The 12221-nt window shown below is 44.2% G+C and overlaps 2 protein-coding genes across 2 annotated transcripts; both read right to left on the bottom strand.

Moving 5' to 3' along the window:
- Positions 1-4184: 4184 nt before the first annotated feature.
- LOC133514770 (hemoglobin subunit alpha-1-like) lies at positions 4185-4965 on the bottom strand. Its single transcript, XM_061846715.1, has 3 exons — positions 4835-4965; positions 4549-4756; positions 4185-4403 (listed from the first exon to the last, which is right to left on the bottom strand). The coding sequence occupies exons 1-3, from the start codon at positions 4927-4929 to the stop codon at positions 4275-4277; spliced, it is 432 nt and encodes a 143-aa protein (XP_061702699.1). The 5' UTR covers positions 4930-4965; the 3' UTR covers positions 4185-4274.
- Positions 4966-10870: 5905 nt separating this feature from the next.
- Positions 10871-11659, bottom strand: LOC133514532 (hemoglobin subunit alpha-1-like). Its single transcript, XM_061846302.1, has 3 exons — positions 11502-11659; positions 11216-11423; positions 10871-11070 (listed from the first exon to the last, which is right to left on the bottom strand). The coding sequence occupies exons 1-3, from the start codon at positions 11594-11596 to the stop codon at positions 10942-10944; spliced, it is 432 nt and encodes a 143-aa protein (XP_061702286.1). The 5' UTR covers positions 11597-11659; the 3' UTR covers positions 10871-10941.
- Between the last annotated feature and the right edge of the window lie 562 nt (positions 11660-12221).

The following is a 12221-nucleotide window of genomic DNA, read 5'->3' on the forward strand; positions in this document are numbered from 1 at the left end:
ACACAGTGCAGCGCTGCTAGAGCTGACTTGAAGAAAGGCATCAAAGTGGCCAAGGCAATCTACAGGAAGAATATATAGGAGTTCTTCTTTTCCTTTCGGCTTGTCCCTTTAGGGGTCACCACAGCGTGTCATCTTTTTCCATCTCAGCCCATCTCGCGTATCTTCCTCTCAAACACCCGCTGCCCTCATGTTTTCCCTCACCACATCCATCAACCTTTTCTTTGGTCTTCCTCTTGCCTGGCAGCTCCATCCGCAGCACCCTTCTACCAATATATTCACTCCCGCCTTTTGGACATGTCCAAAGCGTCGATGTCTGCTCTCTCTAACCTTGTCTCCAAAACCTCCAACTTTGGCTGTCCCTCTAATGAGCTCATTTCTAATCCTATCCATCCTGCTCACTCCTAGCGAGAACCTCAACACCTTCATTTCTGCCACCTCCAGTTCTGCTTCCGGTTGTCACATCAGCGCCACCGTCTCTAATCTAAATTTATAAACTTTGCCTTTCATCCTAGCAGAGATTCTTCTGTCACATAGAACACCAGACACCTTCCGCCAGCCGTTCCAACCTGCTTGGAGCCGTTTCTTCACTTCCTGACCACACTCTCCATTGCTCTGGATTGTTGACCCTCGTGCTTCACGGCAAATAACTCAAAAAAGATGTGGGAGGGATTGCGACACATCACAAACTACAACAAAAATGACCAAATGTGTGATGGAAATGCAGACAGAGGAACTAAACCATTTCTTTGCCTGTTTTGAGACCGACAGACCAAATTCAGTCTCACCACCTCCCATCAGCAGTACACACGACACTTCAGGAACATGAAGTAAGACGTGTCCTCAGGACTGTAAACAACAGGAATGCTGCTGGCCCAGATGGAGTGCCGAGGAAGGTACTGAAAGCCTGTGCTGATCAGCTGACCAGTGTTTTTACAAAAATCTTCAACACTTCTCCACAACAATCAACCATTCCCTCCTGCCTGAAATCTGCAACACGCATGTCTGTCCCCCAAAAATCAGCCATTGACAGTCTAAATGTCTAAAAAGTATAAATGTCTGGACGATTGTGGACAGGCAACCTTCACCACAGCTGCCCCTGACAGTGTCCAACTGTCTTGTGGCAACTGTCGAGACCTTCAAGTTCTTGGGAATTACAGTCTCAAAGGACCTGAGGTGGGAGACGTACATCAACTCCATCCTCAAAAAAGCCCAGCAAAGGATGTATTTCTCGCGACTTCTGAGGAAGCACGGTTTGTCACGCAAGCTGCTGACTCAGTTCTGCACAGCGGTTATCTAATCCGTACTGTGTGCCTCCATCACAGTCTGGTTTGGGGCCGCCACAAAAAAGGACAAACTACGACTCCAACGAACAATCAAAGCAGCTAAACAGATTATTGGCACCACTCCACCCACTATTGAGGACTTGCATGCAACGTGAACTCGGTCAGGATTCTTTCAGATCCTCCACATCCTGACACCAGCTCCAACAGCTCCTTCTGTCAGCAAAGCTCTACAGATCGATGCAAGTCAAAACTGGCAGGCATTCAAACTGTTTTTTTTCCCTCTGGCAATGAACTTGTTACATTCTCAATCAGCAAATTTACTATTTCCTGCCTTGTGGCATTGTTGGCACACTCACATTCTGCTGATCCAATCAATAACAGTATTGTGAATTCATTTTTGTAGACTGTCGCACGATTCGTCACTTTAATCTGCTCCCTTTCCACTATTGTCATTGCACTGGTCTATTACGGGAACCGCAAACGGGTAAAGGGACTGTACAAGCTTTACATAATGTGGGAAGTTGATCTCGTAACAGTTTTTGTTTTGATTACGTAAAAACAGACATCAAGATATCAAACTCAATTTCAGCCCTGATGCCCGAAAGGTCCAATCAAGTTTTTGCAGCCACTGATTGTCATGTGAATCGTGCTTTCAAAGCAGCACTGCGAAGTCAGCGGAGACTTTCTGAGGCTCTTCAACTCCGATGCTGAAGACGACGACTTCAGTGATTTCGAAGAACAAGAGATCGATGAATAAAAACTCCGACTTTTCTGTTACGTTTTAGCCTTTTTCTTGCTGTGTCACTATTTGTGAAGGAGTTATTTTAAATAAACATTTGCAAATTCTTTCTGTGCGAATATCTAATTTCGCAACGTACGTATATATCCACGGCGTATAGTCGGGTGCGGCTCGGTTTTGGGAAAAACTATGCAGAGTGGATGCGATGATTAATCCGGTGCACGCTAGTTTTGGAGCATATGGTACTGTGATTATAACACTGCAGCTCTGCTGCTGGGAGACAATGAAAATAACACAAGAACAATGGAAACATAATTGAGTTACATTTGAGGAGCTTGTGTTGGTGGTTGGATGGGATATTTGCACGCGTCTAGTTGTGCCGTTTGACCATACGAACATTAACATTCATCAAAAGAGAAAAATTAATTCCCCTCAAATGACAACAAACAACATGCCACAATTTTTCGATTTGACAGGCCAATAGCTGATATAAATTGAAGCTCCTTCCCTCATGTCAACATAGCTCCTTGGTGCGCGGTACAATATAACGTGAAAAACAGAGTAAGATAAACACAGTACAATGTTTGGGTGTCTTTATTTTCAGTATTATTGTTTTTCTCGACGAATAAGCTTTTGCACAACATAACTAACTATTCACGGTTGTGGAACTATTCAACAATCTTTCTTTTTGCATGAACCATCGTTGTCGCAAGCGGCACGACGGACGACCGATGAGAGCCGGGACGCTCAGTCCAGTGATCGAAGGTCGGATCGGTAAATCGCATGGCGTCGGCGCAACTGGTTGGAGTCCAAGTTAGATGAAATGCGAAAATATTTTCTTCATAGCTCTTGAGTTTGAGTTTGTTCAGTCTGGTGAGTTGGTTCAGGGGTAAAACTGCATTCACCCAACTGTTAAAATTAAACCAGTTGCGAACACATTCACCGCCAAACATGAAAATCATTTTTTTCCCATTGTTTGTGAATAAATGTGTAGTGCTTAGATCATCCGTGATGATAATATGTAGGCTAGGCTCCAAATGTACGCTGAATGTTAAAGCATAGTACTGAAGGACAAAGCTAAGTATTGGGAGTTGACATTCTTTTACTGATCCGGCCCACCTGGGAACAGAAAGTCCCGATCCGGCCCCAGAGCCAAACTCAGTTTGACACGCCCGGGTTAGACCATTGGCCTCATTGTTCTGAGGTCCGGAGTTCAAATCTTGACCCCGCCTGAGTGAAGTTTGCACGTTTCTCCTCTTGCCTGCGTGGGTTTTCTCCGGGCACATCGGTGTCCTTCCGCATCCCCAAAAACAACCACCAATCGGGGAGTCCAAATTGGCCTTGGGTGTGATTGTGAGTGTGTGACTGTCGTCTGTCACCCCAAGTGCCCTGCGATTGGCTAGCAACCAGTTCAGGATGGACTGTGCCCTCCTGCCCGAAGATCGCCAAAAGGCTGCAGCACTCCCGTGACTTTTGTAAGGATTAGCGGCTCAAATATGTCTCTTGTTCTTTGTTCTTGTTGCTATGTTGTTCCTTGTTCTTTGTTCTGAATGTTGTACCAGGGGAGCCATAGACTGCCGGAGAAAAATTCCTTGTGTGTTTTTACACACTTTGCCATTAAAGCTAATTCGGATTTTGATTATCGATGGGTGGATTGTTGTCAGTGTCCTGTACTGGCCCACAGTATGCTTGTCCTCTCTTTCAGCATCTGTTCTAAATCACCCATGACCAGCACTATTAAAGTTGCCTGGTACAACGCCAGAGTATTGCAGCCTCTCTGAGTTGTATAACTCCCTGGCAGACACAAGTAAGCCTCACTGTTCCATGATACTGATATGCCCCATCATGCAGTGCACTAATTCAACAACAACAGAAAAACGTACCAGTAATACAACAGCAATATTTTATAACATGGATGGAAATAGAATGTTGTCTTTGTATTATTTGTAAAACAAGCTGTGATCATTACTGTGTATCCTAAATTATTTATTTGTTCACGATTTACTTTAGATGGTCCACCAGTTAATGTTGTAATCACCGAAATCCAGTACTTTTTTTTAATCATTTGGCTGATGGATGTACTGTAATTTTAAGATAAAATCCAGTGAGTTGTAAACAAGTGAAAGATTCCGCATTTAAAAAAAAACATGACACATTCACCATTCCCTTTGATCCTTTATTGAAACTGAGCCCAGCAGAGAGCGAGAGAGAGAGAAATGATTTGAATCCTGTGGGCATGCTTGATGTTTTTTTTATGTATATTTCTCGCCGATGGCGGCATTCATCGCTTCCAGGAACTTGAACATGCTCATGTTGACCTCAGGGGTGAACTCCTTCGGGAACACGACGGCCAACCCCAGGAGGAGGCAGTCACTCATATTCTGGGTCAGGGAGAAAATGCATTTTACTACATTTGTTGAGAATACATATACCCAATCATTAATTTGGCTGCGTGGCGGTGTCGTGCTACGCTGACGCAACTCGTGTGCAGATAACGTCGCAAAGGAATGTGGCGAGAGCGCCCACCTTGATGTATACGAAGTCCACTTTTAAGACTTTGGCGTGTAAGTTGCCGAGATCCGCCATGGCCTCACTCAGGTTGTCAATTTGGGCGATGGCCGTATTGATGCCAGTTATGAGCTCCTTGACGTGCTTCTTGACCGGAGCGGATTTGGGGGTGAAGTCCTTCCAGTCGGGGAAGTAGGCCCTGGTCCCCGGGTACAGTAAGATCATCCTGCCAAGACAAAAACAAAGCCGCGCTCAAGAAAGAGTCAAGTGATGCACGCCTCGTCTTTGCCGTTCTTGCATTTACCTGGTCAGGGCTTCGCCTCCGAATAAGTCTGCCTTTCCAGAAGCCAGATTCCAGAAGGCCCTGACTGTGGTCTTGTCCTTGTCGGTGAGACTCATCTTGTTGCTTTGGGTGAGAGTTTAATGCTTCTATTTGGGAAAAGTTGATGCTTTTTATATGGTGTGGTGAGTGGGTGTGTGCTTACAGAACCCTCCTACCATACCAGCAACATACGTGGGAGGGGAAAGGGTCATATGAGGACGTGGGAAAAAAATTTACTCATCTTTTGACAGATTAATTGGAGCGGCTGGTTGGAATCCAAATAAAATGCCCATTTCCACAATGAATGAAAGTTTACATTCATTCTTATTAAATCAAAGTATTGCAATGAATTATTGTTGCTTTTGTTGGTGCATGAAAAAAATGTTTTCCGCCTCAAGAGAAACACAAGTGCTTCTCAGATATGCATTTTTTTGTGAAAACGTCTGTCAAGTGTTTGTGTCCTCGGGCCACTGCATTGACGCTCCAGGTTTTGACTTCCGCGGCACGTAACAAAATTTCAACCCACATGCTAAATTCAGTAAATTGTATATACTTTTCTGAAAGCCATAAATTGCAGCTTTACAGAGTAAACATCTACTGTGTAGTCATCATCCAGTGCCAACTACAAACAGGGATAAAAGTCTTGAGAGTCAAAAGGCAAAACTCAGAACCTTGAGGCGGACGTTCTAACCACTAGTCTACTGTGCTGCAGAACTATTTTTGAAATAATTCATTTTTACATTGTGGAACAGTGGTGCAGCCGGAAAGCATTGCCGTCATAGTTCTGAGGAGCCAGGGTTCAATCCCAGGCCTCCCTGTGTGGAGTTTGCATGTTCTCCCCGTGCCTATGTGGGTTTTCTCCGAGCACTGCGGTTTCCTCCCACATCTCCAAAACATGCAACATCAATTGGACACTCTAAATTGCCCCTAGGTGTGATTGTGAGTGTGGCTGTTTGTCTTGATGTGCCCCGCCTCCTGCCGTTGACAGCTGGTATAGGCTCCAGCACTCCTGCGACCCTTGTGAGGATAAGCGGCAAAGAAAATAGATGGATGGATGGATGGATAATTTTGACAAGCAATAGTGTGTTTTGTATAGCGCCTGAAATCACATTTTGACATTTGAGAGTAAAAGCCGTAAATGTCATCGCCTAAAGTGACCCAAAACACACAAAAATTAAACATTTTGTACAGATGCACCAAACGTTGTGTAAGCTTAGACTATTGTGGCTCAAATTTGACTTGTGCATTGAAATGGATTTTTAATTTACAAGCACGTTACAAGTGTGTGTATGTTTTTTTTTTTTTTTGGGGGGGGGGCAGTATAATTTTGAGGAAGGATCTTGAAGTAGTCCCCAATAGTCTGTATTCCAACCACTTTTGGGATATCCCGGAATGATTTTAATGATGTCTCAAATGTACGTTTTAAGGTTGCCGTCATTTACGAGTTCTATTCTTGTTGCACAGACATGTTCGATTCGCTTGGTTTAGTCACAAAGAGGTCACAAATTCACTCCTTTGCAGTTCGTGATTGGGAAGTCGCACTCAAACTCTTGTCAAAGCAGGAATAGGTGATGGCGAACCCGCGCTTTTGGCCATATATGCAAAGTGTGAGAGTTGCGACAAACCAATATTTTGTATTGTCTGTTGAAAGACGTTTTCTTCGAGGTTCTCGTCTTCCGGCTCCTTTGTGCTAATATGTATTTTATCCTTGATTTGGGGTATGACTGACGGCATAGTCCTGGTGTTGGCCATGCTGTTCCCAAAGGACTTCACCTCTTCTTCTTTCCCTTTCGGCTTGTCCCGTTAGAGGTCGCCACAGCGTGTCATCTTTTTCCATCGAAGCCTATCTCGTGCATCTTCCTCTCTAACACCCACTGCCCTCCCTCACAACATCCACCCACCTTTTCTTTGGTCTTCCTCTCGCTCGTTTGCCTGGCAGCTCCATCCTCGGCACCCTTCTACCAATATACTCACTCGCTCATCTCTGAACATGTCCAAACCATCGACGTCTGCTCTCTCTAACCTTGTCTCCAAAACATCCAACTTTGGCTGTCCCTCTAATGAGCTCATTTATAATCCTATCCAACCTGCTCAATCCATTCCGGTCTAACCTGATCTGTCAGCCTATCCATTACTACAACAAACAGGAAGGGGCTCAGAGCGGATCCCTGATGCAGTCATGCCTACGGCCCATCTCACCGCTGTTCTGCTGCCCTCATAGATAATCTGTACTATTCTAACATACAGTATTTCTCTGCCACACTGGACTTGCAGTACCACAGTCTCTCTCTCTCTCTCTCTCTCTCTCTCTCTCTCTCTCTCTCTCCATGTCAAATGAAATATTTTTCTTCTTTCTATTCATAAAAAACAAACACTCTCCTCACTCCATTCACATCTTAATATTAATTTTAAAAGAAATGTGAGGAGAGCACCTGTCAAAAGTGACTAATAGCCGGCAGCCCCTAACCACAACTTTAGCCCAACTAATTTTGTTTACAAGGCCTCGTTGCCGCCATCTCCAGGCATGAGCTCAGCAGGTTGACATATGGCATGCTAATGTTCCAAAGAACCAGGTCGTGGCTATTCACAGCCATCAGGGATTTGGCTGGCACTAAATATAGCCTCTCATCTAATATGTAACATCATTTTTTTGCCTCAGTTTTTGAGTACAAGAATATAGTATACTCAAACCCATATGGTAAAGCTCAGTCTATCCACCTTAGCTAGCTAGCTAACCACCCAACAACAACAACAAATATCTTTTATCTATCTATCTATCTATCTATCTATCTATCTATCTATCTATCTATCTATCTATCTATCTATCTATCTATCTATCTATCTATCTATCTATCTATCTATCTATCTATCTATCTATCTATCTTTCATTCTTTCAAGGTTTTCTAAAAGTGATGGTTTTATATATACTGGATCAAGAATCCTTCCGCCCAGCTCTGTTTTGTTCAAAGGCTTTATCAATTCTGGCGATATCTACGAAACACCACTAGGTGAGGGTATTGCCCTACAGATTCCTGCTCTATTAGTTTCATGATACCATAATTGACTTATTTAGACACTTTTGAGTCAGTGCAATGTAAAGCCAATCGTGCAAATATATATTTTTAATGTAAAGAAAAATGTTACCAAAAAAACATAGCTTGTACATTTAAGTTTTATGACAGTAACAACTCAATTCACTTGACATTCACTTTGAATAATAATCATAGTTTGTTCACGGAGGAGGAGTGGAAATGCCCAAAACATGACTCAGCCTCTTTCAGCCACCCCCACCGCCTGGACAGCTGACCGTGACTCAGCAAGGGCAAGGAAGAGGCGGTGTGCCTTGTTAGGCAAGACGATGAAATATGCAAAACTGATACCCCCCCCCCCCCCGTCACAGATAGCGAACACCAGGATTTATCGCTTGTGAACACAGCTCAACCTCACCCCTCCCTTCTTTTTGTCCCATCCATAAAATGAAAATTTCACAATCATTTGTTTTCAAATACACAAATGTACACTCACACACACACCACACACACACACACACACACACACACACCACACACACACACATATATATTTTTTTGACCTAGTCATGATACATACGGCATGTTTCTACTTTTGTTTTTATTACTTCTATAGAGTAATTGTTGTGCAATAAATACGTTTTTTTGAAAACTGAAATTGTCACTCTGTTTTAGTATAGCTGATGTGCAATTAATTTTGTTTTCATCAAAAGAAAAAAAATAAGAAAAAAGAAAAAAACCCCAACTTGCTCCACTGGAATGCAACAAGCAAATAAACAGCACTTTCAAAAACTCAGAATTCGTGCACGCGCGTTCTTAGCCACTTATTTTGCATGAAATTGCTTTCTTGACCTAAAATTTAAAAATGGTGTCATCCAGTAAAAAAAAAAAAAAGTTGACAAAACGTTTTTCATTATATTTAAATGTAATTATTGAAAAGTGTTGAGTCTAAAATGAAACCCATTTTAAATGGGGATCGTGCCACATGAAGGCATATTCGTCTTCCCGGTCATTCCACATCTTATGCGTTTAGAGCAGGGGTCTCCTACGGCATCATGTCATTATCAGCAACACGACACCTCACTTCACCTGTACGTAGAAACAAGCGGGGGGAAAAAACTGAAGAGGCAAAAATAATATTGTGGGGCGTAAAATTATTATTGTGGGCACATCAAAAAAAAATAATAATAAAGAAATAAATAAAGTGAGAGCGCTCACTCACTTTTGCAAAATCACCTCTCACTTTTCCTGTGTTCCAGCGACGCTTCGGTCCTCCTTGCTCTAGATTCTGATTTCTGCTCTCTCGCAGTTTTATTTTCACCTTCCCTTCCTCCAGTTTTACCGGGGATGATGTTACCTATTAAGACTCGACTTGACGATCAGTGATCGCTGCCTAACCTGGGTTCAACAGCGCACAAGCGCATGATGACCTTGCCGGGCTTCTTGACCGCAGCCAAACCGAGGCTCAAGTCCTCTCCAGTCCTGGGAGAACTAGGTTTTAGTCTGGGGGAACATGAAGATCATCCTACCAAGGCAAAAAAACATTAGCTGTCGAGCTTTAGGGTTACCTGGTCAGAGCTTCGCTTCCGATGAGGTCTGCCATTTTGGACGCCAGAGACCAGAATGTCTTGACTGCGTCCTTGTCCATGTCGGAGGGACTCATCTTGATGCTTTGGCTGAAAGCTCAATGCCCCGATAAAGTTAAAATTAAGCCTTTATATGCAGCTTGGCAATGGGCCACCGACACACCCCCAGATATGATGTGTGCCCGCATGTTGGTCGGCACCCAAATGATGCAACCTGCAGAAGATACAGCACACTCCCACCACCCTGACTGAAAGAAAAACCATCCTTGGTTTTCTTGAAAGCCACTTTGTAAAATTACGCTTTTACTGTATTTTCCGGGGCGGCACGGTGGATCGGCTGGTCCAATCCCGGACCCGCCTGTGTGTGGAGTTTACATTTGCTCCCCGTGCCTGCGTGGGTTTTCTCCGGGCAGTCCGGGTTGCATCCCATAATTGATGAGATGGGAATTTTTCGACGGCAGCACGGCCGCCGTTGGCCTCCCAGTTCTGAGGTCCGGACTTCAAATCCCGGCCCCGCCACTGTGACGTTTGCATCTTCTCCCTGTGTCTGCGTGGGTTTTCTCGAGGCACGCTGGTGTCCTCCCACATCCCCCGGAAGAACCATCAAAAGGTGGAGTCCCAAATTAGCACAGGTGTGAATGTGAGTGCAATTATTGTCTGTCTCCATGTGCTCTCCGATCGGCTCGCAACCAGTCCAGGGTGTACCCCCCCTCTCGTCGAGATAAGCTCCAGCACTCCTGCGACTCTTGTGAGGATAAGCGGCTCAGATAATGGCTGGATGGATTGTTGTCAGTCTCATGTACTGGCCCACAGTATGCCTGTGCTCTTCCCCCCCCCCCTTCCAGCACCTGTTCTCCATCAACTATCACTATTAATGTTGCCGGGTACGACGCCAGAGTATCGCAGCCTCCTCTTCTAATCTGTGTTCACTTCTACTTATTCACTTGCAAAGTTAAAATGCAAAATGTCAGAGGCTAATTCTAAACCTTCAAACAACTGCTACTTTGCAGTTGCACTTGGCAACGCTGCTGTAAATTTCTCTCATTGAAAATGGTCTCTCTGCTCGCGTCAAGCCTGGTCGATGTCACACCCGTGAGAGCATTCTACCCCACTGTGATTGGTCGGCTCGTCTGCTCCGCACACAACACTGTAAAAGTGCCATCCGTACAAAACCCATTATACTTTCATATTGAGGTGGGGGACACGAAATATCATCTCGCGTGCCACAAGTTTGAGACCCGAGCTATAGATGGTCCACCAGCTCATGATGTAATCATCCAAATCCATTTTTGTCATTTGGCCAACGATATGTACTGTAAATTTGATGTAAAAACCCAGTGAGTTGTGAACATTTCCGCATTTTAAAAAAAAAAACATGACACATCCACCATTCCCTTTGATCCTTTATTGAAACTGAGCCCAGCAGAGAGCGAGAGAAATGATTTGAATCCTGTGGGCATGCTTGATGTTTTTTTTATGTATATTTCTCGCCGATGGCGGCATTCATCGCTTCCAGGAACTTGAACATGCTCATGTTGACCTCAGGGGTGAACTCCTTCGGGAACACGACGGCCAACCCCAGGAGGAGGCAGTCACTCATATTCTGGGTCAGGGAGAAAATGCATTTTACTACATTTGTTGAGAATACATATACCCAATCATTAATTTGGCTGCGTGGCGGTGTCGTGCTACGCTGACGCAACTCGTGTGCAGATAACGTCGCAAAGGAATGTGGCGAGAGCGCCCACCTTCATGTATACGAAGTCCACTTTTAAGACTTTGGCGTGTAAGTTGCCGAGATCCGCCATGGCCTCACTCAGGTTGTCAATTTGGGCGATGGCCGTATTGATGCCAGTTATGAGCTCCTTGACGTGCTTCTTGACCGGAGCGGATTTGGGGGTGAAGTCCTTCCAGTCGGGGAAGTAGGCCCTGGTCCCCGGGTACAGTAAGATCATCCTGCCAAGACAAAAACAAAGCCGCGCTCAAGAAAGAGTCAAGTGATGCACGCCTCGTCTTTGCCGTTCTTGCATTTACCTGGTCAGGGCTTCGCCTCCGAATAAGTCTGCCTTTCCAGAAGCCAGATTCCAGAAGGCCCTGACTGTGGTCTTGTCCTGGTCGGTGAGACTCATCTTGCTGCTTTGGGTGAGAGTTTAATGCTTCTATTAGGGAGAAGTTGATCCTTTATATATGGTGTCGCGAGTGGCCACAAGCGTGCACCAGACATGATGTGGGCTTGCAGTACCCTCCCACCATCCCAGAAAAATAAGTGGGAGGGGAACAGGGTCATTTGAGCATGTGGCCCAAAAATAGCCTCATATTTTTTGACAGATTAGTGGAGGGTTGTATTTTATATATGCTGTACAACAATAATAATAATAATAAATACAATTTGTAAAAATAAATGAAAACTGCAAATGTGGTGGTAACGCAGACTATTTGGGACGACTTCAAGATCCCTCTTCAATATTAATATTACTGTCTCAAAAAAAAATACTATTTGGGGCAAGTGCAGTTTCAAGATTTCCACTGAAACAGATCTTATACTGGATTTCGTGACTTTTTGCGAGCAGTCACAATGGAGTGGCTGGTTGGTATCCTAATGAAATGTCCATTTCCACAATGAATGAAAGTTTACATTCATTCTTATTAAATAAAAGCATTGGAATGAATGATTGTTGCATGAAAAAATGTTTTCCGCCTCAAGAGAAACGTAAATGCTCATCAGATATGGATTTTTTCTGATAAAGTCTTGTG

Source organism: Syngnathoides biaculeatus, chromosome 16 (genome assembly GCF_019802595.1).
Source record: "Syngnathoides biaculeatus isolate LvHL_M chromosome 16, ASM1980259v1, whole genome shotgun sequence".
Classification (NCBI taxonomy): Eukaryota; Metazoa; Chordata; class Actinopteri; order Syngnathiformes; family Syngnathidae; genus Syngnathoides; species Syngnathoides biaculeatus.

Bases quoted from the DNA above. Each gene is read 5' to 3' on its own strand.
- LOC133514532 (XM_061846302.1), bottom strand. From the start codon at position 11,596: ATGAGTCTCACCGACCAGGACAAGACCACAGTCAGGGCCTTCTGGAAT. The intron at 11,424-11,501 runs GTAAATGCAAGA...TTGTCTTGGCAG, and splicing joins GGAGGCGAAGCCCTGACCAG to GATGATCTTACTGTACCCGG. The intron at 11,071-11,215 runs GTGGGCGCTCTC...TCCCTGACCCAG, and splicing joins TGGACTTCGTATACATGAAG to AATATGAGTGACTGCCTCCT.
- LOC133514770 (XM_061846715.1), bottom strand. From the start codon at position 4,929: ATGAGTCTCACCGACAAGGACAAGACCACAGTCAGGGCCTTCTGGAAT. The intron at 4,757-4,834 runs GTAAATGCAAGA...TTGTCTTGGCAG, and splicing joins GGAGGCGAAGCCCTGACCAG to GATGATCTTACTGTACCCGG. The intron at 4,404-4,548 runs GTGGGCGCTCTC...TCCCTGACCCAG, and splicing joins TGGACTTCGTATACATCAAG to AATATGAGTGACTGCCTCCT.